The sequence below is a fragment of the Bos javanicus genome, chromosome 24 (genome assembly GCF_032452875.1).
Source record: "Bos javanicus breed banteng chromosome 24, ARS-OSU_banteng_1.0, whole genome shotgun sequence".
Lineage (NCBI taxonomy): Eukaryota > Metazoa > Chordata > Mammalia > Artiodactyla > Bovidae > Bos > Bos javanicus.
Window position 1 is genome coordinate 42,688,631 of NC_083891.1, and position 27,430 is coordinate 42,716,060.

The window sequence follows — 27,430 nt, forward strand, 5'->3', positions numbered from 1 at the left end:
CATGCCTCTGTCCTGTCAATCACGTATCTATGGGCTTGGGATCTGTCCACACTCAGAGTCTACCTCTTGAACATCGGTCTTGAATTGACCTGTTGTTTAAATTCATCAAACAGTTCCTACCTAATGAAAAAATAAATAACAAATGACAACTACACACACTAGGCTCTTTCTCCCTGGTTCACAGTCTGCAAGCTTCAGGAAGAGCCCATCCAACTTTCCTGGGAAAGGTCCATAGTTCCCACCTGTCACGGAGCAGGTTCAAGTTCTGTTGAACTTCATACACAAGTTGACATTCTATTACAAGAAAAACTGTTGCTTTAGACTCTGTAACTAAGCCAAATTCTAAAAGAAACCAGTTGCTAAGGCAACTGAGTGAAGAGTTAATGAATTCATCAGTCATTATATGCAGATTAACCTGCCCGCCTTCACAAGGAGATGGGCTTGTTTGATTTTTCCTTCCGGAAGAGAGAACGGTGCAGATTTTTTCCCCACTTGTCAGAGTTCCTTCTGAAAAGGGCTCAGGCTTTGGGATCAGAGAGGGCTCCACCCCGGTCAGGCCCCTTGGGACCTTCAGACCACAGCCTTCTCTGCAAAGTGTGGATAATCTCAAAGCTGTTGAGATGATCTTATCAGATGAGCTACTGGAAACAGAGCACCTTTCAGTGTCTTTTCTAAGAAAACGGAGGGTGACTTAGCACACATCCTCTAGGGGATCAAGTGACGTTTTCCTTCACATTCATAACTGACCACACACATCCCTCAGTATCCCACTGTGATCTCCACAGAACCCTGAGGACTTGAATGCAAGTCTGCTCCTCTCTACTGGCCCACTAAACTGCTTGAGATCAGCGACAAGGAATTCATCCTTGTAACCTCAAGGTCGCCTGAGTGTAGGGTTGGAAACCCGCTTTATGGTGAATGAGTGGTGTGCCTGGAGCCTCCTTCTGACCTGGGCTCTGCGCCGCCACCTGCTGGTCAGAAACTATAACTGCAGGAGATGTTTGTAAACAAGAACTGGCCCCCGTGTTAACTACAACATTCAGTTCAGTTCAGTTCAGTCGCTCAGTGGTGTCTGACTCTTTGCAACCCTATGAACCGCAGCACGCCAGGCCTCCCTGTCCATCACCAACTCCTGGAGTCCACCCAAACCCATGTCCATTGAGTTGGTGATGCCATCCAACCATCTCATCCTCTGTCGTCCCCTTCTCCTCCTGCCCTCAATCTTTCCCAGCATCAGGGTCTTTTCAAACGAGTCAGCTCTTCGCATCAGGTGGCCAAATACTGGAGTTTCAACTTCAACATGAGTCCTTCCAATGAACACCCAGGACTGATCTCCTTTAGGATAGACTGGTTGGATCACCTTGCAGTCCAAGGGACTCTCAAGAGTCTTCTCTAACACCACAGTTCAAAAGCATCAGTTCTTCAATGCTCAGCTTTCTTTATAGTCCAACTCTCACATCCATACATGACTACTGGAAAAACCATAGCCTTGACTAGATGGACCTTTGTTGACAAAGTAATGTCTCTGCTTTTTAATATGCTATCTAGGTTGGTCATAACTATTACAACATTAACTGCCTCAAAACAAACAGTGGAAACCACTGTCATGATGAAGATCCTGAGTGTGAATTTTTTTTCTTGTTTTTGTAGTTAAACATATAATTTACCATCTTAACATTTTTCAGTATACAATTCAGTGGTCTTATGTACATTCATGGGGTATCCCTGATGGCTCAGCAGTGTGCTTTGCTGTGGAAGAGAAATTATTTCCATAAATGCTACAATATTTGATTGCAGAGTGCTGTGTACAGAAAGGGAAAGGTGAAAATATTTCCCTACTTTTCTATTTAACAATGTTAAAAAAAAAAAAAAGATGTTTAAAGTGTGTTGTGATTAGGTCATGGAGCAAGCTTTGCTGCTGAGAATGAAGATAATCCACACGGACCATTTCCACCGAGACCCTAAGAAAAGAAAGAGAGAAAACAGCTGCAAAATGCTAAAAGGCACGAGGCAGCACAAGAGCCATGTCTGCCTCAGCCATTCAGCCGCCCTCACGCTGACCCCACTGAGTCTGTTTGCAAAACAGGCACAGCTTTTAGTTTCCTGGGTCCATATCACTGCATCAAGTCAGGACTGCTGGCCTTTCTCACTCTGCTTTGTTCCTCCTCTTTTAAATCTTTCAATATTCCTGCTCCTAATGTCTTAGAATGCAGTTTTAACCTTTAGTAACCTCTACAGTATAAAATGCTAGAAAGAAAGAAAGTGAAGTCACTCAGTCGTGTTTGACTCTTTGCAACCCCATGGACTGTAGCCCGCCAGGCTCCTCCATCCATGGGATTTTCCAGGCAAGAATACTGGAGTGAGTTGCCACTTCCTTCTCCAGGGGATCTTCCCAACCCAGGGATCGAACCCAGGTCTCCCACATTGCAGACAGACTGTCTACCATCTGAGCCACATCTGTAGTTAGTACATAAAAGAGGAGACTGCACCAGTTAACAGACATCACCATGTGTTTTCTCCAAAGATGGTAGTTCTAACATTTTATTCTGAGAAATCCTTTAAAACATCTGTATGGTACCACAGTCTTTCATCTACAGGGGTGTATGGTCAGGCCACTCAAGATAGATGTTCTCTTGCTCTCTGTACATCCCCTGCCCCACCAGGGTCTGCTTTTGCTGCTGCTTAGTCACTCCAGCCATGTCCAACTCTGTTCAACCCTAAGGACTGCAGCCTGCCAGGCTCCTCTGCCCATGGGATTCTCCAGGCAAGAATACTGGAGTGAGTCGCCACGACCTCCTCCAGGCGATCTTGCCAACCCAGGGATTGAACCCTGGTCTCCCACATTGCAGGCAGATTCTTTACCACTGAGTGAGCAGGGAAGTCCCATAAAATGCTAGACCAGTTATTAAAAAAAAACATTGATTTTTTAAATTTAATTCAATATATCCGCTATTTTGTGCTCCACAGCATTCTGGTCACTTTTCAAATGAGCTCAGCATCTCCTGAATCCAGGCCTGAGGTGATGTGAGACAGTTCCTTTGAATTTTTTTCATCTTGTTGTTAATTAAATTTCTGTGGAGGGCCTCCTTATGTAACGGAAAACGAATTTTGTTCCCATTGCTATCAGAGATTTAGGTCCAGCTAACCGGAGAAGGCAATGGCACCCCACTCCAGTACTCTTGCCTGGAAAATCCCATGGACAGAGGAACCTGGAAGGCTGCAGTCCATGGGGTTGCTGAGGGTCGGACATGACTGAGCGACTTGCCTTTCACTTTTCACTTTCATGCACTGGAGAAGGAAATGGCAACCCACTCCAGTGTTCTTGCCTGGAGAATCCCAGGGACTGGGGAGCCTGGTGGGCTGCCGTCTATGGGGTCGCACAGAGTCGGACACGACTGAAGTGACTTAGCAGCAGCAGCAGCAACCAGAGAATAGTTGTCAACTTTTGGACATCTGCCAGCTTCAATGGCGGGGGGGAGGGGCTGAAACAAAAAACAAATTTCAAAATCGTTATTCAAAATTCACAAATTAAGTACAAAAGAAATTCAAATAATTCAACTTTCAAATGCACTCTCGGGGGCTTCTCTGGTAGCTCAGCTGGTAAAGAACCTTCCTGCAATGCAGGAGGCTTGGGTTTGATCCCTGGGTTGGGAAGATCCCCTGCAGAAGGGAACAGCTACCCACTCCAGTATTCTTGCCTGGGGAATTCCATGAACAGAGGAGCCTGGCAGGCTACAGTCCATGGGGTCACAAAGAGTCTGATATGACTGAGCCACTTTCACTTTCACAAGACTCCTTGTCTCTTCACATCAACAAGAGCAGGAAAAACCACTTTGTTTCACATTTGCCCTTTCACCCTAAACTCCATGTCTTCTCAACCCTCCTCCTTGCCTGGGGCCTCCCCTCACCCCAGCATCCCCCCACCTGGCTGCCCCCTCAGCAGCCCTTCACATCCGCAGGTGGGCGTGCGCTGCAAGGAGGAGGGTGGTGATGCTGCTGCGATGCCGTTGCTTGGCAACAGATGCCGGCATCACCCGCTCCCAGCTGCTCCCCAACAGCCGCTGCTGTGTTCCAGGTGAGCCAGCTGGGATCCGGATTCTGAGCCCAGGGTTCAAAGCTCAAAGGAGGACTGGTCGCCTAGACCAGACTAGGAAAAGGCCACATGACTGGTTTTTAAGTGTCTTCACCTCCTACCTGATAATTGACTGTGCAAAGATCACCTTGGTATTTCTCATCAGAAATGTTGCATTGCCGTGTAAACAAGTTGCTTTTATGTTTTGGACTGGTTCCCAGGTGGCTAGGTAGTAAAGAACATGCCTGCCAATGCAGGAGGTGCGGGTTCCATCCCTGGGTTGGGAAGATGCCCTGGAGAAGGAAATGGCAACCCACTCCAGTGTCCTTGCCTGGAGAATTCCATGGACAGAGGAGGCTGGCGAGCTACAATCCATGGGATAGCAAAAGAGTCGGGAGACGACTAAGTGACTACACAACAACAACAACAGTGTTCTGTGGATGGACAGTGCAGATGCTGCAGCCAGGCTGCAAAGGTTTAGATCCCATACACACCTCTTATTCACCCTCTAGCATTCTATGAAACAACAGTCACAATAGTTCCTTTTAGGGTTATTGCAAATACTAAATAAACCACTCCATGGAAAGGATTTAGCTCAGTGCCAGCAATCACTGGATAAGTCATGGAAATGAGTTATTTTAATTCTAATTCCTAAATTTGACTAAGTGAAAACTTTTGCTATATTTTTTAGGGTTACAGGTTCTTATTTCTCCCCTTTATCAGTTTCCCTGATGGCTCAGATGGAAAGAATTCGCCTGCAAAGCAGGAGACCTGGGTTCAATCCCGGGTTAGGAAGATCCCCTGGAGGAGGTCATGGCAACCCACTCCAGTATTCTTGCCTGAGAAGCCTGGCGGGTTGCAGTCCATGGGGTCACAGAGTTGAACACGACTGAGCGACTAAGCACAGCAAGTTTCCAGGGGATATGTTTTGTCTCCTTCTCTTCCAGCTAACAATTTTATAGACACCTTGAAAAAATAGACATATCCTTGAAAACATATCCACCTTGAAAAAATATAAGAAAAAATAGACATATCCCTTAAAACATCCCACCACACTCTGCTGTTTGTGCACCTGTTCTCACCTCTCACTGCCCCGCCCACCACCTTCCATGATATGTTGTGTATATTTACCAAAATAAGGTAAATATTTGTGTTAACACAAAGAGGGAGGCCTCAGAACACTGCTGAATAGTGTCCTTTCACAAGCTGAAAAGTCCTTTCACAACTCATCCTGTGTCTTTGCTTCTGCCCTGACAGAAAGAAAGCTTTGCTGCTTTTGTTTTTGAAAGAGTATTCCTATATGGATATGGTGCTAAACTGGACAGGTATCTTATGAATTTAAAATCTGATGGTGAAATTCCTTTCATAAGAACCTACACTTGGAGTGGAGTTATCTTTGGCTTTCGGGAATTCATTCATACATCCATCCAATGAAGACTCATGGGGCCTCTCCTTCCTTGGCCAGGCACTGAACCGGGCACAGCAAAGCAGGTGCTGAGGGCAGGCTCCGCCCTGGCCCTCACTGAGCCCAAGTCCAGTGGACTTTTGAAAGAGCAGTAAACAAACCATTACAGCAAGTCTCCCAGACAGAGAAGCACACACGTGCCCACATTATGTCCTGGGGTGTTCACGCACAGGGGCCGAAGGGGGACTGGAGCAGCTCCAGGAAGCATGGACATGAGTGCTCAAGCTGCACTGCTGCTGCTGCTGCTGCTAAGTCGCTTCAGTCGTGTCCGACTCTGTGTGACCCCATAGACAGCAGCCCACCAGGCTCCCCCGTCCCTGGGATTCTCCAGGCAAGAACACTAGAGTGGGTTGCCATTTCCTTTTCTAATGCATGAAAGTGAAAAGTGAAAGTGAAGTCACGCAGTTGTGTACGACTCTTTGCGACCCCATGGACTGCAGCCTACCAGGCTCCTCCGTCCATGGGATTTTCCAAGCAAGAGTACTGGAGTGGGGTGCCATTGCCTTCTCCATCAAGGTGCACAGTTTACCCGAAAACAGTCTTGATGGACCATGGCTGGGGACTTGGGGGTGGTGGGGACAGTGATGTGGTCAGATCTGCATTGTCACTGTGGCAACTGTGCAGAGAGGCAGGAGTAAGTGAGCAGAAGGCCACTGCTGACATCCAGGCTGGACAGTGACCATGGCAATGGCAGATGGGGTGGAAAGAACAGGAGCGATGTTTAGGAAAGGCACCCAAAGGAACACAGTGACTGGGTTTGCAAGAAGGAAAAGGAGGGGATCAAACCATGTCCTGGTTCGGGAAATCAGGGACCTTATTCACAGAGACAGAGAGAGGAGCGGCTGGAGGTGTGGGTGGGCAAGGGAATGAGCTCAGATCTCGGTCTGGTCCGGTCCGTAGGTCCGTAGAACCGAAGATCCTGGGAGGCCCCGATGTGGAGGTGTGCTTGGGGCGCTGCGGACAGGAGGGGGCTGGGCTGGGGCTGAGGCGCCTGCTCCCGGTGGAGGGGGAGGGAAATTCAAGGACATGGTCGGGGGGAGGAGGAAGGAGTCTCCAGGAGAGTTAGAGAAGGTCAAGACCACAGTTCCTGGGGGAAGGCTGACCCCGGGGTCCACTGATGGCTCCGAGAGAGAGTATTTCAGTGAAGAGTGGGTCGAAGCCCGACCGCAGGAGCTGAAGTGTGAACCGAGGTAGGGTGAACCGCCCGGGGCGGGGGGAGTCAGTCCTAGGTTTTAACTCGGAGCCCGTGGGCAGCAAGACACGGTGGGGTGGAAGTATGGCCTAGAGGGCCGTCGGTGTCAAAACGTCAGACTGGACGGAGTTGACGGTGTTTGTCCGCTGGAGAAGAAAGAGCGGGAAGCCGGGTGAGGCCCGCGGAGCGCTGGGCCCAGGAGGCCAGGCGTGGGGACCGCGAGGGAACGTCAGGGCTGGAGGGGGACTGGACAGCAGAGCCAAGAGGAGCCCTGAGAGGAACTGGCGCGCGCTGCCAGGGTCCCGAGCCTGGAGACTCACAGGGGGGTGATCCCCCGCGTCCAGCAGCGAGGATGCCGAGCACGTCCAGTAGCGGGACGTCCAGCAGCGGGAGAGTGACTGGCTGGCACCCGCGCAACAGGTGGGAACGAGCAGCCGCCCTCACTGGTTCTGGCGGCGGAGCCAGGCTCGGGGCCACGGCGTCTTGCAGAAAAGTAGCCAAGCTGCTCAGAGCGCGCGGAGGAGAGCCGGGGGCGAGAGGCGGCGTGGGAGCGCTGGAACCGTCTAGAACGGGAACGAGGGGAGGCGGGGTGCCTGAGCCCGCCACGGACCCTCCCCCTGATAGAATATGTATGATCCAGCACGAGGCCTCGCCCGCCGCGAGCCGGAGGCGGTGCGGGATCGCGGGAGCGCACGCCCAGACCCAGAGCCGCTCGGGCTGCGAAGGAGCCGCGCGCGCCGCGTCCGGACCGCACGCGGGTGAGCCTCCGCGGTTCCCTTTGAGGGCGGCCGCCACCCTTCCAGATCCCAGGACCCCCTGCCCCGCCGCCCTGAGTCGGCTCCTTTTCCCCGCCGCGAGGAGGCCTCAGGGGCTCGGAGCTGGGATGGGGCGCGGATGGCCGACAGGTGCCCACAATCACTGGCGGGGACCCGGCGCGCACCGTCCCACCGCGCCTTGCTCGGCCGCCACCGGCGGGGCCCAGGCACCCGGCAGAGCGTCCATGCTCCGGTCCCCCTAGGCGCTCCCCAGCAGCTCATCGGGCGCGAGCAGCCGGGCGCGCGGAGAGGGGCGCGCGGGGCGCGGGGAGGGCCAGCGCCACCCGGCCGGCTCCGGAGGACCGGCGCTCTCCGCCTTGTCTCCGCTTACTGCTGTTTATCCAGCAGATCATTCTAAACAATTGTCTTTAAAAAGCAGTTGGCTCCGCGCGTCTTCTTTGTGTTCTCTGAGTTGGGAGCTCGCGGTGGGCACGGGGAGGGAGAAGAAACGCCTACTCTGGTCGGAAAACACCGAGAGACCGGAACGTCTCTTTCAACAGCGAGGAAGAGAGGCCGCCGCAGGGTCTACACACACCTACAGCTGTCTGCCGCCTTTTGTGCAAATTCCTAACCGTGCCTGAGGTCCACGCGAGCGGGCAGGCATGGGGTGTTTGGGCAACAGCAAGACGTCAGAAGACCAGGGCGTCGATGAAAAGGAGCGGCGCGAGGCCAACAAGAAGATCGAGAAGCAGTTGCAAAAGGAGCGGCTGGCTTACAAAGCGACTCACCGCCTACTGCTGCTGGGTAAGGCCCGGGGGTGCGCGGCGGCGCCTGGCCAGAGCGGAGCGCACGGCCTGCGGCTCATAGAGGGCCGGGCTGCGAGGCCAGCGCCCCCGCCGACAGCGAGCGCGCGCTTGAAGACGCCCGCGCGCGGGCAGGATGCTTGTGCGTCTCTGGTGGCGGGAGAGATGGCCACGGTCTCCAGCCCCCGGTCACAGCGTTCTCTCTGTGTATTTTCAGGAGCTGGTGAGTCTGGGAAAAGCACTATCGTCAAGCAAATGAGGATCCTGCACGTCAACGGATTTAATCCAGAGTAAGGAATGACCCATTCGGGTTTGTTTCCCAACCACATGCAAACTTTGTCCCTTCTCTCCCGGCCTCCCCAAAAATGTTCTCTCTAAACAGTTAATTTGATCTTTGAGTCAGCCTTTAAGGACAGAAAATATAGACGCGAGTTGTTGAATTTGGCATATTTAAGCAAATCCTTCCTCTGGTGGTGCCTACATCAAAATATTTACTTAACAAAGTATGATTTATTAGATACTCGAGGTATTGATCTGTGTTATTATTATTGCTATGATCTCACTTAATGTGTCAATATATACTTCTCCCTGTGTCTGCATCTATTTCAATTCAACATATGGATAGATTCAAATAAGATATGTTTGCAAGTGTAGCCCTGTATTTTTGGTAACAGTAGCCATGACCATTTTACCTTGTTATGTTTAACCTGTGTGGTTGTCTAGAGCTAGAGTCTGTGGTGCGTCCCTTCAAATTTATTTAGAGTCCAAACCTGTAAAGGTAGGTATTTTTCTTGCCCAGATTGAAAAAAAGAAACAACTTTTCACTGTTGTCCTGGGGCTAATGTTGAAGTCTAGTGGTACTATGTTAGCCCCACTGCATCTGGGAATCTAAAGCTTCATTCAGCATTCAACCAGCTGTGCAGAAAGTTAATTAATAACCATTCTCTTTTCACACAGAGAGAAGAAACAGAAAATTCTGGACATCCGGAAAAACGTTAAGGATGCTATTGTGGTAAGGATTTTGTTTTGTTTTTGGCCAAGCTGTGCAGCATGAGGGATCTTACTTCCCCTACCAGAGATTGAACCCATGCCTCCTGATTTGGGAGCATTGGCACCTCAAATACTGGACCATCAGGGAAGTCCCAGGAATTTCCTAAATATTTGTTCAGTGAAAAGGTTGTGTCCTCTGCTCCCTCAAACGGTATACACAGAAATCACAGACTAGATTATCACACATGGAGCCTAAATGGTGTATTTATCCATACATTCTTTTCCTTCATTCCACTGTAGACAATTGTGTCGGCAATGAGTACCATAATTCCCCCCGTTCCACTGGCCAACCCAGAAAACCAGTTTCGATCAGACTATATCAAGAGCATTGCCCCCATCACTGACTTTGAATATTCCCAGGTAAGTAATCCTTACTGAAGTATTTTAAACGGTGCAAGATGGAACAGTTGTTAACCAGGTGGCTTACTGAGAACCAGTGTAAATGCTATTTCATTATTGACTTTCTTCAAAATTCTAGTTCTCTGCCTGGAAGAAATGCTTCCTTGTAGACCAAAATATTAACACGTGTTAAAAGTAGTAATAAAGACAATAAGATTGTAAGAAATGTTTTAATGAGCATGTTGGTGCGGGTGATGATCAGGAAGACAGCATACCTCTAAGAAATACTGGTGGTGCTTTTACCCCTGCGTATTTCTAAATCAACAATTATGCCGTTTCCCATATAACAGAAGAGTAAAAATTGTATGAGCAGAAGTGCTTTATGGTATGTGATCATACCCTTGGGAGTAAGAGAACAGAACCCAGTTTACTCTTAAGATGGGGGTTCTTCAGCTCACATGAGGGGCGCAGACCAGATGTAGGTCACACCTGGATCACTTCTGAATGTCGACTGTCTCCTGGGAAAGTGTAATTCCTTTCATGTCCGCAGAATTTTGGGCTGCTTTTTCGATCACTTGGATAGCACTGTTGCTTATGTGAGAGGGTGATGTGAATAGGAGTTTTCTCTTGTTTGGTGGACATATGTTTCTTTAAAATACTGTTGTTTGGTCATTTGATGTAGCATGTTTCAAAGAAGAAAATATTTCTTCAGTTTGTCAGAAAATCAATTTTTTTAGTTGTGCCAGAAGAGTGTGTGTGGGTGTACCCCCCCCCCAAAAAAAAAAACAGTATTTCAAAGTTTCCTCTGCCTGGCATAGTGGCCTTGAGACGTTTTTCATTCTCAGCACTCTCTTTTCCAAAGAAAGCTGACATGGGAGGCTCTGTGTAAGACAGATGGGCCCATGTACATCCCCCTCCCCGCCCCCTTCAGTAGAACACAATTGCCCCATAGGCTCTGTGTCCAGATGGCGGATAAGAATTACTTTTTAAAGCTTTTTACTGCATCCTCTCACGTGACGTTTGTTACTGATAAGCATTCCAACATAGCCAATGAAACCCTTAGAATTTCTAAGAAGACAAAGGTAGCGATGGCAAACCACCTAGAAAAAGTGACTGCGGTATCTGGCATGGCAGGCACGCTGTTGTTTACTTAACTGTGTCTTTAACTGGATGTCGTGGAGGGGAGGTGTCAAGGAAACGATGGGGGACAAAGCTGGGCTTCAGCCTACTGGAGCCTGGGTCCTCCTAGCGCGCTACGATGGCTTACATACTAGAAAAGTCTCCCAGAACTGCAGGCTCCTAACTGAAATCAGGTGTTCTCAATCCCCTTCAGATTTACTTATTTATAGATATGCATTTCAGTTCTAAATTTTGTCCTGCGTGCTCATCTAAAAGTAATCATGAAACACCTTCTGTGTGGTTCTGATGAAAGGAGACGTTATTCTCAGCATATAATGAGAAATTAACATCAAGGTGGATTGATCTGTCATATTTTCTTCTGCTCATGACGAACACACACGTGACAAGGCCGCCCAGATTCCATCTGAAATCCAAAAACAGTAACACCCGTGTGGGTTACTAAGGAACCCAAAGCACCTAATTTGCAAATGTGTTTTTGAGCTATAGAACAATTTTTAATAATAAAAAAATAAAACTCGAGAAACCATTTGCACTGAAGACATATATTTTCATATAGGTATGTTGAAGCCATTGTGAAATGATGGTCATAATTAACTGTCATTAAAAGAACATTGGGAACCAGCTAATGCAGATGGAATTGTAATGCTTTTTCAGAAGCAAAACTTTTTTTTTTTGGTAGTTTTTAAGCCTACATTCTGTTGTCATACTGGGTCTCTGTGTCAAATAAGATTATATTTACAGTTGAGCCAGCACTTACATAAAAAAGGAAATCAGTGTCTAATATTAACTTTTTTCCTGAAAATTCTGTTTTATTTTAATGTGCATACAGGTTTCAGTAATGTTTATTCTGTAGTGCTCTGAAATATTCATCATTTGTACTATTAGATTGAATAGTTCTTGAATTTATGTTCTGATGAGCCTCATAAGGGTGATGTTAAGGCAAATGTCTGACATATTCTAATAACACTTGGTTCATTTGAAGACAATTAACTTTTGTTTAAAGAACATATCCATTTTAAAAACCATAACAGTAGCGCTAAATCAAATATTTTAATAGTAAACATAACACGAATTTACTAAATTTCAGATTAAATCCTTGAGAAAATCTTTCTGTGTCACAGTCCAATTCCTTGAGGGTCTTAAGTTTGTTTCCCTATAGATCTAGAATAATTTCTGAACCAAATATTTCCTATCATTAAAAATTAATTTCAGAGTTATTTAATTTAAGAAGGAAAAATTAGAAGAAAGTTGGAGTTTCTTGTTCATTATTAAGAATTTGAGATTCTGCATAAGGTTACTGTTTATAATGAAAAGTCTAGAGTATCTCAGAGGGTTCTGAGAATTTCCTCTAAGAATGTCATGCCTGGGTTTACTCTTCACCTTAGACTCCTGAGTGAATCTCGGTTGAACCCTTGTTGTTCAGTCGTGGCCAACTCTTTGCGACTCCATGAACAGCCCTAATGTTGTAACAGGAAGAGGAGTGAGGCTGGCTAGTGGCCTGCCCAGCAGAGGGTGCCTGGGGAGGTCAGGGCGAGCGCTGGAGGCTCTCAGGCCTGGTCTGTCCCCACCTGGGAGAGATTAGAACCTCTGAGAGGGGATACCTGAGTGTTGCATCACTGTCGCTCTGGCTGTGGGTGGAACAGGTTCTGGGGAGGGAGAGGTGAAGTGGGGGGACCATCTCAGAGGCACCTGGAACAGTCCAGGCGGAGACACCGGGAAGTCTGGAATGGACAGCTCACTGGCCACTGCCTGTTCACAGTGCTTTGCTCATGAGCACCCGTCCACATGGCCTCGACCCCTTCACTGGCCGACGCCCTGTCTGTGCACCTAGCCAGTCTGCACAGGAAGTGGTAGGAGACACACAGGCCAGGTGGTGGGCATGACAGAACGTGCACTATTTGATCACTTACAAAGTGGAACAATACTGCAATTGCTCCACCAAAACTCTTAGCGCAATACCAGACAATTAGTGTGCCAAGTTGCTCAGTTGTGTCTGACTCTTTGCAACCCCATGGACTGTAGTCCGCCAGGCTCCTCTGTCCATGGGATTCTCCAGGCAAGAATACTGGAGTGGGTTGCCATGCCCTTCTTTAGAGGATCTTCCTGACCCAGGGATCAAACCTGCGTCTCTTCTGACTCCTGCATTGGCAGACAGGTTCCTTACCACTAGTGCCACCTGGGAAACCCGTAGAGAATCAGTGATGAATTAAACTGGAGTATTAATTGGTTTGTTTGGTGTTTTATTCCCAAAATGTGGGTATTATATTAGCTCCCTTAAAGGTGTGTTTTGCTAGCATTTCTAAGGGCCGGTGGATAAGTGAGACTTAGTGAGCAATCAGAGAGCAGTCAGGTAAGTCAGGGCTCTATTGTCATCACCCGTCTCCTAAATGGATGTTTATCACAAGTCCTCCTCCAGAGGATCTTCCCAACCCAGGGATCAAACCTGAGTCTCCTGCATTGCAGGCAGATGCTTTAACATCTGAGCCACCAGGGAAGCCCTGCTGCTGCTAAGTCGCTTCAGTCGTGTCCGACTCTGTGCGACCCCATAGACGGCAGCCCACCAGGCTCCCCAGTCCCTGGGATTCTCCAGGCAAGAACACTGGAGTGGGTTGCCATTTCCTTCTCCAATGCATGAAAGTGAAAAGTGAAAGTGAAGTCGCTCAGTCATGTCCGACTCCTAGCGACCTTATGGACTGCAGCCCACCAGGCCCCTCAGTCCATGGGATTTTCCAGGCAAGAGTACTGGAATGGGTTGCCATTGCCTTCTCCGGGGAAGCCCTGGGCAGAGTCAAAAATATTATATTCTGCAGAAAATATTTTGATCTGGGATAAATTTATAGTTTATAGTAAAAATGTAAAGAAAAACAAAAGTGGGATATTAAAATACATAAGAGTCTATCAGAAACAATTTTCTCTTCCTTGGTTTTCATCTTGTTTTGGCGGTGTCGGTCTGCTGGTTTGATATCAGTGAAAACGAGGCCTCAGCTCCCGAAGCCTTCAGGCCATGTCCTGAATCCAGTGATCACAATGTCTCTGTTATCCTCCCAGCCCTCGTCGGGGATAGGAGCTCAGAGGAGGCGGTTGACTGCTCCAGAGTCAGAGTTCAGGACTGGAGCCCAGTGGCCTGACTCCAAAGCCTGCCATGTGGCCTTCCTGGGCTCCAGAATCGCCAGTCCACCCCCATCGCCGGGTCAGCCTGGTTCCAGCTGCGAGCGGAGAGGCATAGTCAGGCCGGGTGCAGCCCCTTGAAACAGCCTGGCAAGAGGAAGTTTCCCAGAAGAGCAGGGTGGTCTCTGGAGTCACTGTGGTCAACCTCCAGCATGTCGGAGACAGTCAGCTCTGGCGGCCACTGCTTTCTCTTAGGAGCAAAAATGCAAGTGATTGAAAATGAAACTTCGGGAATTACTGGGTCATTCACCCATTCAAGTAGAATTTCCCAGAGGCCTCTTATGTGAAGGGTAGGGTGACCTGGAAACAGGAACATCCTAGTGACCAGGATGCAGATCTGCCCCAGAGAACAGTTTATCCATCAAACTCTTGCTGCAAGTTGGCCACTTTCATGGGACATTCTTGCAGCTTTATTCGTCCCATTGCATCATATTTGCAGACATTTACCTGTGCAGTCAATTAATTAATCAAGATGAAAAATATCAACGAGGGATTATTTTTCCACTCCCTTGAAGAAGTGTTGTGCAGCTTCCTGAGCTGGTCAAAGACACCTCTAATAGCCTGTTGTTGAACTAAATAGGCCATTAGAACGTGGACATCACCCCATTAGGGCCTCTTCCCAGCTTTTGGTTTACACTCTTCCCCAGGGTCCCAGATAGCCTGTGTTACATTACTTGGATGTAGTATAAGAATATCTCTGTGGTAAGTTTCTATTTTAAATTTTTGTAGCTTCTTATACTGTAATATCTGGCATTGCTCTGTCGGGTCTTGAATCCAGTCCCTTAAGTAGAGGCATTCTTGTGTCGTCACATCTGTGCGCTTCTTTCCAGGTGTTTATCCTTATAGGCTATTAGGATATGTTTGAATCCTATTACACAAGGCCATCTTTCAGAGAAAATGTATAAAAAGTTTTTATTATGTCCCTGATAGTTTAGAAAGGATACTTTTTTTTTGTCAAATTTAAGATGTGCTAACTCTGGGACTTTAAATATTTTAAGGTCTTCAAAAAAAATTCAATGCCAGTGGGAACCTCTTTGGCCCTTGAAAATAATATAGTGCAGCCATAAAGAGATATAAACTGTTTGGCCTCTCTCCAAACAGTTTTTAGGATTATTCCAGCCAGCCCCAGTGAATTGGGGTGCAGCAGGATGAACCCAGATCTGATGGACTCAAGCCAGTTCTTGGCAGGACACAGCCTGTTAGCTGACTTGCCTTTGAATTTTCCCGTCTGTAAAATGGGGACAGTAGTATCAGCCTCGTGGCATTACTTGAGAATGAGTCGTATCTGGTGAGAAAGCTTGGGAATTTAAAGACCAGAACAGCCATGAATCATTATGGTTATTACCATTGACCAAGTACAAATGCGAGAACCAGAAAGGAACTTTAGTTACAATAAAAATGTGCTGAAAATCCAATTTGACGTATATATTTTTGCCAACCCTCCCTCCTGGCCCAGAAGACAGGGGTCACCCCCAGGCCTAAGTAACCGATGACAGGTGTTACTCCCAAGTGTCTTTCCTTTTAATCAACTCAGAGCCCAGGACCACAGGATTAATATTCTACAAGTTCCATTTTATTTTTTTATACTTTTATTTATTTATTTATTTGGCTGCTCCTGGTCTTGGTCGTGGCATGTGGGATCTAGTTCCCAGACCAGGGATTGAACCCGGGTCCTCTGCATTTAGAGCTCAGAGTCCCAGATACGTCTGGACCACCAGGAAAGTCCCCTACAAGTTCCATTTTAAATATCAACCAGTGAATGGCTAAAACTTTTCAGGGCTTTTTATGGTTGCTTCAAATTAAGATTTACGTGTAGGGAAAATATGTTTTCTTTCTCATTATCAACATTTCCTCTTATAGGCATCTTTTCAACATCACATCCATGTCCACTGCAGATAAAGCATCTCTTGACCTGTGCATAAGAAACTGGACTCAGAAATGCCTAACCGTTGAGTGCAGCTCTGATTAGCTCTGAAGGGTCCTTTGTGTCACCCAAGCCAGGGAAACCAACCCAGGGCTGAGGGAACCTTATCACTCTGCACCTTTAAAGTGTGGAATTTCTGAAACTGCCATGTGTCTTATAATAGATACGCACATTTAATGTGACAGCATTCTCCTCCCATACACCCCCTCACCCCCCAGAATCTATTATTAAAACTGTAGTACATCCAGAGTGGAAGAAATACAGCATTTTGTAGGAAATTAAACATCATATTGCTTCAAAAAAAAAAAAAGAAAAGAGCAGTTGTAGACATGTTCTTGGCTAATTGTATAATTCTTTAAAAAAAACATCATTTTACATAATGAACAAATTACTGAGTTCTTTGAAGATAAACCTTGTCCTTGTATACCACCAAGGACTGAAAAGATGTATTTGATCATAACGGGAAGGAGATTCTGAGCTGCACACAGTAGACTCATCCAAGTACCAGATCTTTTTTTCTTCATGCTGCCATTTTTGAGGAACACCTATGAGATTTATGGCTACTGCCAGAGGGGCAGAGATTACAATGGATTTCAAGATTATTTGTTTTAATTAATAAAATTAGTGTTGTCGTTAGGAACGTGTAACAGGAAACATAGTGGCCCAGTTGTTGGAACCGAAGGCTGACACAGCCCAAATGCCCATCCGTAGGACATGGACTGAGACCCTGCGGGGACCCGTGAGAGACGGGTGCGGCATCAGTGGACTCCACGCGCACCTTGACGTGGGTGGGTTTCCGTGTGTTGATGTTGAACCAACTGAAATGATGGAAGTTTATGTGAAGAACACCACCATTCTATGACTTTCAGAAATAAGCAGAAGTAAGGACTGCTGTTTCAGCACACATACTGGGTTGGCCAAAAAGTTCATTTGGGCTTTTCATAAGATGTTATGCAAAAACCCAAACAAACTTTTTGAGCAACCCAATATATTTGTGATAATTTCTGTAAAAGAGAAAAGAATGAGCATCGCAGTGTTCGGGGCAACAGAGAGGACGCGGGAGAGACATGTGGAATGTTCTGGTATGGGGGACAAAAGGGGTGCAATGTTTTCACTGTGTTATAGACAAACACAAAGCAAAGCAAAAGAGGACTCTGTGAGGACCAGTGATGGCCTGCGTCACCCCCCAGTTCTGGCCACCTGCGGTCCACAGTAAAGATAAATTGGAGTTTTCTAATTTCAGTTCAGTTCAGTCGCTCAGTCATGTCCTACTCTTTGCGACCCCATGGACTGCAGCACACCAGGCTTCCCTGTCCATCACCAACTCCCAGAGCTTACTCAAACTCATGTCCATCGAGTTGGTGATGCCATCCAACCATCTCATCCTCTGTTGTCCCCTTCTCCTCCTGCATTCAGTCTTTCCCAGCATCGGGTTCTTTCCAGTGAGTCAGTTCTTGGAATCAGGTGGCCAAAGTATTGGAGTTTCTGCTTCAGCATCAGTCCTTCCAATGAATATTCAGGACTTATTTCCTTTAGGATTGACTGGTTTGATCTTGCAGCCCAAGGGACTCTCAGAGTCTTCTCCAACACCACAGTTCAAAAGCATCAATTCTTTGGCGCTCAGCTTTCTTTATAGTCCAACTCTCACATCCATACATAACTACTGGAAAAACCACAGCTTTGGCTGGATGGACCTTTGTTGGCAAAGTAATGTCTCTGCTTTTTAATATGCTATCTAGGTTGGTCATAGCTTTTCTTCCAAGGAGCAAGCATATTTATAATTTGAAGATAATAAATTTTCTAATTTATTAGCCTGTATTCTTTGTGCCCTGCTCCCTCTCAGAGGGAAATTTATGAGATGATCTCAAAGGGGTCATGTGAGCAAAATGCCTGATAAAGAAAATCCTGAGCCTTGAGGATTTTGCTGGGACTTGCATTTCTTGTGATAGAGGATGATGCTGTGAGATTCGCTGGCACAACATGGTCAAGGTGCTTCCTCATGAAGACAGGCTCCGAGTGTGCAGGAGACACGGTGGGAGATAAATCCCTGCATGCTGGAGTAACTGTCCTTCCAGGAGCTCCGTGTCACATCCTGGCAGTCACTCTTGTGGTTAATGGGACACTAATTCCAGAGGCTGATGCTGTCCCCTTCCTTTTTTATTATGAATATTATAAGCCAGGTGATTTTGAAAGTATTTTAAACTTTCAATATTCCTGAGCTGGAGGCTGCCCACCCCTTCCCAGCAGCCACACTCCCTGTGCCTCAGTGTGTCCGTCTCTACAATGAGCATAACAGCACTCCCTCCTCCCCGAACTCTGTGCAGATTGAGTTGAGTCAGTATATGCAGAAAGCTGGGCTCCACATTTGCTGTACTCTGTACTCCCGATTAGCTGTGCAGAAGAGAAGCGTTTTTTAATCAAATGTTTGTTATGTGTCTGCAAAGCCAAAACACTCTGCTGATTTCAGAGTGGCTGCGTCACCATATGAGACCACAGCCAGCCCTATCTCAGTTAGCACGTCCTCCACGCCACACTGACCACACACAGGAAGTAAAGGTGTAATGAGAGCCACAGATGTAAACCGCATGTGTAATTTTACCCCCAAGTAGCCACAGTTTTACAAAATGAAAAGAAACAAGTGAAGTTTAACAATATGTTTTACTTAACATGATTTACCCCATGTATTCCTGTAACATACGATCTCCAGAAGCTATTTATGAGATATTTTAATCATCTTTTTTCTTAGTCTTTAAACTCTGTTGTGCACTGCACATGTCCAGACATCTCACGCTGAGGAAGCCACATGCCAGGTGCCCAAGGACCCCATCACCGTGGCTGCCGCTGCAGACAGTTGGGGCTGGACCAGAGGCTGGGGCAGAGGAAACAGAGGTTTCTTCTCCGCCAGCCTGCATGGTGGTGCTGTGGCAGGTGCAGGCCACTGGCTGTTCATCGGGCCTCCCTGAGCCCATGCTGCAACCCTGATGTCCACGTGGCTGTCAGAGACCAGGCTGGTGGGGAGGGGGCCTGGCCTGTCCCTGGCAGTGTGTGTTCTCCTTGACGAGTGGGCACCACCCCGTTCACCCTCCCAGTGCTGACCAGAGCTGCTTCTCTTACAGAGCCTCCTCGGCCGCACTTCTGTGTCTGCAAGTTGGGCAGTGGGGGACATGTCCACCACTTGGCATGGCCCTGACCATCTCCCAGCCTCTCTGTCTCCCGTGTTGTCCGCCGTCGCCTGTCTCAGGGACAGTTAGCCACGTGGCCCTTGTCCATGCTTGTAGGTGGATTGCCAGCGGCCAGGCCTGGTTTACCTGTGAGACCTGCCTTTCCACCACCTGTTGTGATGGAAAGCGCTGCACGCCCCGCACTGTTGTGTGTACGCGTGTCCTTCTGGACACCACTGCCAAGGAAGAGCCACGCCGTCTGGATCGCTCGAGCAGAGGCAGATTGTGCGACTTTGTTCTTTTCATTGTCACTTATGCATGCACTTTTTTAGGGCATTGAGTAATTCACTGAAAACATACAAATTAGCATTGTACTTGTGAGCCACAAAATTGGCTCTGGTCTGTGTGTGTTTAGAAAAGGCTGTGTTATGAATCTGAATAGGATACATGGTTGGGGGGGATCCCTTTTCAGCTCAGTGGGGAGAAAAGCCAGTTCCCAGTTCCTGAGCCTTAAAGGAACTCACTGTGCTGTTCAGTTGGATTGTGAGAGTGAGCTGGGCTGGGTGTCTGTCCAGGAGGGAGTCAGAGACGTGGGAGAAAGTGAGTGACTCACAGTGTGCAGAGAATTCGAGTGTGGAAACAGGGGATGAGCAAGAAGCATTACTCAGTCGCTACTATTTAAAACTGGGGCCCAGAAGACAGTGAGCACATGGTGTTTGCAGAGAGAAAGTTCCAGATATTGTAGCATCGTTAGTCTCTCCAGAGTCTAAAATTGCTGTGATTCATACTTTCTGTCTGTCCCGTGCTTAGTTATTGTCCCTTATCAGCCATTTGAAAGGAGATCTTTCTTTCCCAGCTTTAGTTCACCAAAGGCTTCCAGATCATTCTTTTTGCCCCAGTGGGATTTGGAGATCAAGTCTAGAAGGAAAGTGTGTGCTCAGTCGCTCAGTCGTGTCTGACTCTTTGTGATTCCATCAACTGTAGCCACCAGGCTCCTCTGTCCATGGGATTCTCCAGGCGAGACTACTGGAGTGGGCTGCCCTTCTCTTCTCCAGGGCATCTTCCCAACCCAGGGATTGAATCCGGGTCTCCTGCATTGCAGGCAGATTCTTTACCATCTGAGAGGAGAGCTTGGGTAGGTTGACCTGGCTTCTGCGGGCTCCCCTGGCTTCATCCCTGGGAAGCTCCTCCTAGATGCTAAAAGTGGAGGGAGCGGGGAGGAGGCATCCTGGGGCAGGTAGGGGGCTGGGCTGCTCCAGGGCAAATCTGTGTGCCTGGAGCCACCCAAAGGGTAGAACACGTGGCAGCGGTACATGTTAGCATTCTGACGATCCGAGGAAACAGGGTGCTGGGCTGTGCTTAGAGGTGCCAGCTTGGGTGCCCAGGTGCTTCCACCCCAGCCCAGCACCAGCCAGCGAGGACCCATGGAGCACCTTGGTCCCAAGGAGTTCCTCACCCAGACTTTGCAAGGGTTTTCTTTTTCTCTCTCAAGCATACAATTCATCATCTTAGGTAAAAGGAGTCAATTGCATTGTTCCTGTTTTGTCTTGGTTTTCTTGCCACATGTCTTTCTTGAATTGGATCCACGTCATCATATGTAAGGCCATAAGGGGTGATTCTGACCAGAGACCCGGACTGAGTCCCCCTCTAGCAAAATATCAGGCGGTGTCGGCCCTGAAGGGGTTACAGTGCCTGCTCCTCCGGCTGAGCCCCGTGTTGAGCTGTTATTGAATCTTGAAAGATTTCCACCCACCTCCCGCCCACTCTGCTGGCAAGTGAAAGACGTTTGAATTCGTTTCTCAAGGGAGAAAATGATTAAAGTGAAAGAAAATGACTGTTCCCTGTTCTGAAAAGGAGAGGGGAGAGGGGGCTGTGACCCTCCCATGCTGCTCTGTACCTAGGGAGAGCGGGATGGGGTGTCAGGAGCATCCGCCCCGGAAACCAGGCAGAGGAAGCCAGTCCCAGCTGCCTTGCGTGCCTGGTCAGCTCAGAATCCAAGGTCCTGAAACAGAGCAGGGGCTGCACGACTCAGAGACCCCAAATAACTGAAATGCAGGAGGGAGAGTGTAGGGGAAGGAAGGGAAACTCAGTTGATGTCTCCGCCCCTTGAGCCCTAGAACCGCCAATGGAAATGAATCTGATTTGGGGTTCCATCTGAATGAGAAGTAATGGTACTTTCACACATGACTCAGGATTGTGTGGTCCTGATGGTCCTCACACATCTCCATTTAAATCTTTTGTATTTAATGAGCATCATTTTATAATTTGTTAGTTCAGCTCACCTTTTTGCATCCCTTGCACCTTTTTGCAAGCTAATGAAACTATTCAGGCTGTGTTCGTGGAGCCCCAGCTGTGCTTGGAGCATCCGATTAAGGGCTCAGGAAGTGGAGTTGAGATTTCTAAAATAATCCCTGTTCTCAAGCTCATGGTCTAAAAAGTAGAAAGATGAGACCAGCACGCATGAAAAGCTGCAGATCAAGAGATCCTAGGATTTCACCAAATCCTAGACTAAAATTGTTTCTGTGTGCATGCTAAGCCGCTTCAAGTCATGTCCAACTCTTTGCAACCCCATAGACTGTAGCCCGCCAGGCTCCTCTGTCCATGGAATTCTCCAGGCAAGAATACTGAAGCGGGTAGCTATTCTCTTCTCCAGGGGATCCTCCCGACCCAGGGATTGAAGTTGGGCCTCCTGCATTGCAGGCAGATCCTTTACCATCGTCTGAACCACCAGGGAAGCCCAAGTATGAATGTGCTTATATGTAAGAAGACTTTGGCATCATTGGGCAGCCTCATTAACTAACAAACGCTCAACCTGAATGGGTGGTTTCCTGTGTTGGTGATCACGTGCCTCAGTCAGTTTTTATGTGTGACTTTCTTGTGTGTACTTGGCAAGCTCAGTGGGCTCGTGGGCCCATGCGCAGGGCCAGCTCTTCAACAGGAAAGGCAGAGAGGGTGGATAGGGCCCCTAGTCCCACTGTCTTCCACAGACTTCCCTGTTTATCTCCTACTGCCCCAGTAAATAACTCTTATCAAACCCTGAGCCAACCCCATAATCAAGCCTTCGAGCTCTGAAGCAGCCTGAGAACTTGGCGGCCCTGAGGCATTATTCCCAGATCAGCATCTCAGGATCATCTAGGGAGCTTTTAAAGCAAGATCCCTCTGCCTGCCCTATGAGATTTTGAGTAGGAACTCTCTGGGGAAGGTCCTAGGAATCTGTGTGTTTGAAAAGCTCCTTGAGGTTTCCCCTGCGCCCTCAGGTAGAGGTGGGCTCCTGTGTGGTTCTCAGCCCTGGGTGGGCCCAGCTGCAGCAGTGGACTTGCAGTGCCTCCTAATCTCAGGGTATGGGGGCTGCTGGGCATAAATGTAGCTATACTTCACCATCACAGTGATAACTGCACTTTCCTGTAGGTATTTTTACGTTTACAATTCAAGATAGGTCTTGATTCATTCAAAGTCAGCAACAGCATTTTTGCTTGAAGACAGAATGTGTGATAAATATGAAGGATTGGTCATAATGAGGGCTTGACGCCTCTTCCATTAGGACACCTGTGCCCCCTTGAGTGGGTGGTCCAGCCCTGGGCAGGGTGGCCTGAGCCTCCTCGGCCTGTCCCTCTGCTCCCACCCCTGCCAGACCTATGGGGACACAAGTGGATTGCACATCAGGGCTTCCCTGGTGGCTCAGTGGTAAAGAACCTGCCTGCAGTGCGGGAGACCCAGGTTTGATTCCTGGGTCAGGAAGATCCCCTGATGCAGGAATGGCTACCCATTCCAGTATTCTTTCTTGGGAAATCCCATGGACACAGGAGCCTGGCGGGCTATAGTCTATAGGGTTGCAAAGAGTCAAGACACAACTGAGTGACTAACACTTTTATTTTTCACTTTCAACTTGAATAGAAAATAAGGAAGAAAGCTAGAAGGACTCAGGTCACTGATGAGAACATGAGAAGAAAATTCTAGGAAAACAAGTTCAAGGTTTCAGTTTACTAGAAATGGAAAAGGGCCCAGGAAAGGTGTTCTTTTCTAAAATATAGTGAGATGCCACATGTATTCAAGGTCAAAAAATTAAAGTGGGGAATGGTTTCTAATGGTGTGACTAGAATCACTGAGTGGAGTGTGGGGGCAGGGGGCTCACCCTGGGCCCTCACTCCTGTGCCTGGAACAGGAGAGGCCTCCAGGACAGTTGTCATGGCTCTGATTCCCGCTGTGACATCACTGAGTCCCTGGAGGGGGATGTTTACCAGCTGGTTTCTCTGCATCCTGGTGCAGATGCTTCAGGATTCCTGACTCTGAGTGAATCTTCACTCTACGCAGGCCGGGGGGCGGGGCCTGTGGGGGTGAATCCTCAACTCCATGTGGTGCAGGGGGCATGTGAGGGTGGGTGAGCCTGTTTGGCCTTGATCTATGAGACCCTTGGGCATTTATTATCGTGTCCAACTCTGTGGTTTGCAGCCTGTTGGTTTTTCTATCAAAACTGTTTCAGTGCTTCGTCAAAGGAAGGGAAGGACCACTCAGGATGCACAGAGCAAGGTGCCCTGAGGGAAAGGGTGCTGTGTCCCTTTAGTGCTGGAAAGGGCAGCTCAGGGTCAGAGGCTGGCTGGACCCAGTAGCCATGCCTGGGACCCTAACAAGGGTTTCCAGGAGAGCAAACAGGGCCAGCAAGGTGTTTTTCTGTAGCCATAGCAGAGCCGTAGACACCCAGGCGGGAGGGGGTCCCAGAGGAGCCCTGAGGGACCCGAAGTGCCTTCCCAGCAGAAGGCTGATTATCAAGAGATCACGCTTGTTTGTTTGAAACAAATGAGCTGATTTCTCTCCTGGGTGTTTTTCTTGGTAAAACATTTTAACAGCTTTCAGAAAAAAAGAAATCAGAAGCCTATAACCAACACCACACAATCTAAATAAGATGCTACCCCTGTATTGTATCCCCTCCCTCAATTAGTATTCCCTCCCCCATGTAATACCCATCCTCCGGATAATATCCCCTCCCTCATGTAGTATCCCCCTCCCCCATGCAAGGAAATCAGAGACTAGATTTTCTTGTTGGGGGGTGATGGCAATACACGGACGCATGTATAGAGCACATGACCCACTTGGATAAGACGTCATCGTTAGAGAGCACCCAGGTTAGCTTGCAGGTGTCACCAAGACTTGGTGGCTCCCTGGTTTTGCGTCTCCCACCCAGTCAGTGAAGCCACCCTCTTCTAGGCTCCTGACTGTTACCACCTTCATCTCTCAGGTCCTACAAGTTCTTTGAGTTTAATTCCACCTCCTTTGGAGACCTCTCCAATCTGCTCTGAAATGGATCATCTCTCCCTTTCCTGAACTCCTGCAGCTTTCACTTCCCTGTGGCTCTAGCTCCGGTCGCTGTATTATACCCAGTACTTACTGCCCTTCGTTGTTACCTAGTTATTCGGTGTCTCAGTCATTTTGTGTTAGTTTCTTGGGACCAGGAGTCGTGGCTCATTCTGCTGGTCCCTGTCCTCAGCTCCTCACTGGGTCCTGGGGATATAATCCACATAGTTTCAAGCTCCTTGAGGACAGGGCCACCTCCACACTCACCATGGTCTCCCAGCCCCCAACACAGAACCTGGCACAGAAAAGGAACTCAGTAAATATTTGGTGAATGCTTGGTTGATTGTTGGCCCTCAGGAAATACTTTGGCTATGATGACAAATTTTGAGGGAGAAGGTTATCCTTGTTTTACAATATCTTTGACAGACCATTATCACAGTGAACATTCCATGCAAGATTGTTGAGAGTTCACTTGTGGGAGAATGAATGTGAAAGTTGCTCAGTCGTGTTCACCTCTTTGCGATCCCATGGACTGTAGCCTGCCAAGCTCCTCCATCCATGGGATTTTCCACACAAGAATACTGGAGTGGGTTGCCATTTCCTTCTCCATGGGAGAGAGAACAGGACAAAAAATTTTAATATAACTTAGTAAGGACTTGTTATAGTATTGAAATATGTCGTTTTCCAACAAAAATTCATGTGAATTTGAGAAATAACCTAGGTTGAACTAATCCTACAATATGCATAACCTCACACCACTCACAGAAGTTAACGCAAAATGGACCAATGGCCTAAATCTAAGAGTTAAAACCATCAAATGGTTAGAAGAAAATATAGGCATACGTCTTCATGACTTTGGATTTGATAGTGATTTCTTAGATGTGACACCAGAAACTCAATCAACAAAAGAAAAAATAAACACGTTGGACTTGATCAAAATTTAAAATGTTTATGGGACTCCCCTGGTGGTCCAGTGGTTAAGACTCCATGCTTCCACTGCAGGGCATGCAGGTACAATCCCTGGTGGGGGAACTAAAATCCCATGTGCTACAAGGTGTGGCCAATAAAAGAAAAAAAAACGGGGAAACAATGGAAACAGTGACAGGTTTTATTTTCTTGGGCCCCAAATCACTGCGGACAGTGACTGCAGCCACAAAATTAAAAGATGGTTGCTCTTTGGAAGAAAAGCTATGACAAACCTGCTGATGCTGCTTCTAAGTCACTTCAGTCGTGTCCGACTCTGTGCAACCCCAGAGACGGCAGCCCACCAGGCTCCCCCGTCCCTGGGATTCTCCAGGCAAGAACACTGGAGTGGGTTGCCATTTCCTTCTCTGCATATTCAAAAGCAGAGACATCACTTTACCAACAAAGGTCCATGGAGTCAAAGCTATGGTTTTTCCAGTAGTCATGTACGGATGTGAGAGTTGGACCATAAAGAAGGCTGAGTGCTGAAGAATTGATGCTTTCGAACTGTAGTATTGGAGAAGACTCTTGAGAACCCCTTGGACTGCAAGGAGATTAAACCAGTCAATCCTAAAGGAAATCAGTCCTGAATATTTATTGGAAGGACTGATGCTGAAGCTGAAGCTCCCATACTTTGTCCACCTGATGCAAAGAGCCAGCTCATTGGAAAAGACCCTGATGCTGAAAAAGATTGAGGGCAGGAGGAGAAGGAGACAACAGAGGACAACATGTTTGGATACTATCACTGACTCAATGGACATGAGTTTGAACAAACTCCAGGAGATGGTGAAGGACAGGGAAGCTGAAGTCTATGGGGTCGCAAGGAGTCAAGCATGACTAAGCGACTGAACAACAACCATCTGTGTTCAAGTTTAAATCAGAATCACATTCAAGAGCTGGATGAGAGTGAAAACTTTGTCACACAGGCCTCACTGCTCAACTTCGTTAAGGTTGTTGTTGTCTTTCAGTTGCTAAGGCATGTCCGACTCTCTGTGACCCTGTGGATTGCAGCACATCAGGCTTCCTTGTCCTTCACTATCTCCTGGAGTTTGCTCACATTCATGTTCTTTGAGTTAGGATGCCATCCAACCATCCTATCCTCTGCCACCCCCTTTTCCTCCTGCCTTCAGTCTTCCCCAGCATCAGGGTCTTCTCCAGCGAGTCAGCTCTTCACATCAGGTGGCCAAAGTATTGGAGCTTCAGCATCAATGCTTCCAATGAATACATGTTTAATATAGCTACTAAGTACTGAGATTAATTAAGCACAATAAATCAAAAGTTCCAACTCAATAACTCTTGTAAAATGGTTCTACACGTTTCTCTTGGGAAAGGAGGCCTTCTCCTAGGTATACACCCAAGAGAGTTAAAAACACACATTTCCGCAAATATTTGTACAGGAACGTTCATAGCAGCGCTGTTCACAACAGCAGAACAGTGCAGCAACTGAATGTCCATCAGAGGATGAGTGGATGAACCCGTGTGGTCTGTCCACACGGTGGGATCTTATTTGGTCAAAAGAAGAATGAAGCACTGACCCATGTTACAGACTTGAAAACTTGTTAAATGAAACAAGCCTAACAAAAAGCCACATAGTGTATGAAGTCCATTTGTGTGAAATGTCCAGAACAGGCAGGTCGGTGGAGACAGGAGGTGGACTCATGGTTCAGGGGCAGAGGGAGGTTAGAATGAGGAGTGAGTGACTGCTCCTGGGTACAGGGTTTCTTTGAGGTGATGTGTGTGTGTGCTCAGTTGTGTTCCAACTCTTTGCAATCCCATGGACTTTAGCCTGCTAGGCTCTTCTCTCCATGGAATTCTCCAGGCAAGAATACTGGAGTGGGTTGCCATTTATTTATCCAGGGGATCTTCCCAAGCCGGGGTTCAAACCTGCATCTCTTAAGTCTTCTGCATTGGCAGACGGATTCTTTACCAGTGATGGACGTCTTCTAAAGGTGATCATGGTGATGGGTGCACAACTCCACAAATAAACTAAAAACCAGATTTGTACACTGTAAATGGGTCAACTGTATGGTATGCACATTAAAGGTCAAGAAAATGGCTCCATTAAAAATAGAAAGAGGGAAAATACAAAACTCAGAATCAGAGAGTCCC

General features: G+C 47.7%; 1 protein-coding gene across 2 annotated transcripts in view; it reads left to right on the forward strand.

Moving 5' to 3' along the window:
* Positions 1–27,430, forward strand: part of GNAL (G protein subunit alpha L) — a 76,064-nt gene that overhangs the window by 16,356 nt on the left and 32,278 nt on the right. Inside the window, exons 1-5 of one of the 2 annotated variants that reach the window (XM_061399957.1) lie at positions 7,406–7,487; positions 8,045–8,288; positions 8,505–8,577; positions 9,245–9,299; positions 9,578–9,697. In XM_061399957.1, coding sequence (XP_061255941.1) covers positions 8,147–8,288; positions 8,505–8,577; positions 9,245–9,299; positions 9,578–9,697 — 390 coding nt within the window. In that variant the 5' untranslated portion in view covers positions 7,406–7,487; positions 8,045–8,146. Of the gene's footprint in view, positions 1–7,405; positions 7,488–8,044; positions 8,289–8,504; positions 8,578–9,244; positions 9,300–9,577; positions 9,698–27,430 lie in introns of those variants that run through there. The other variant, XM_061399958.1, reaches the window with a different exon arrangement.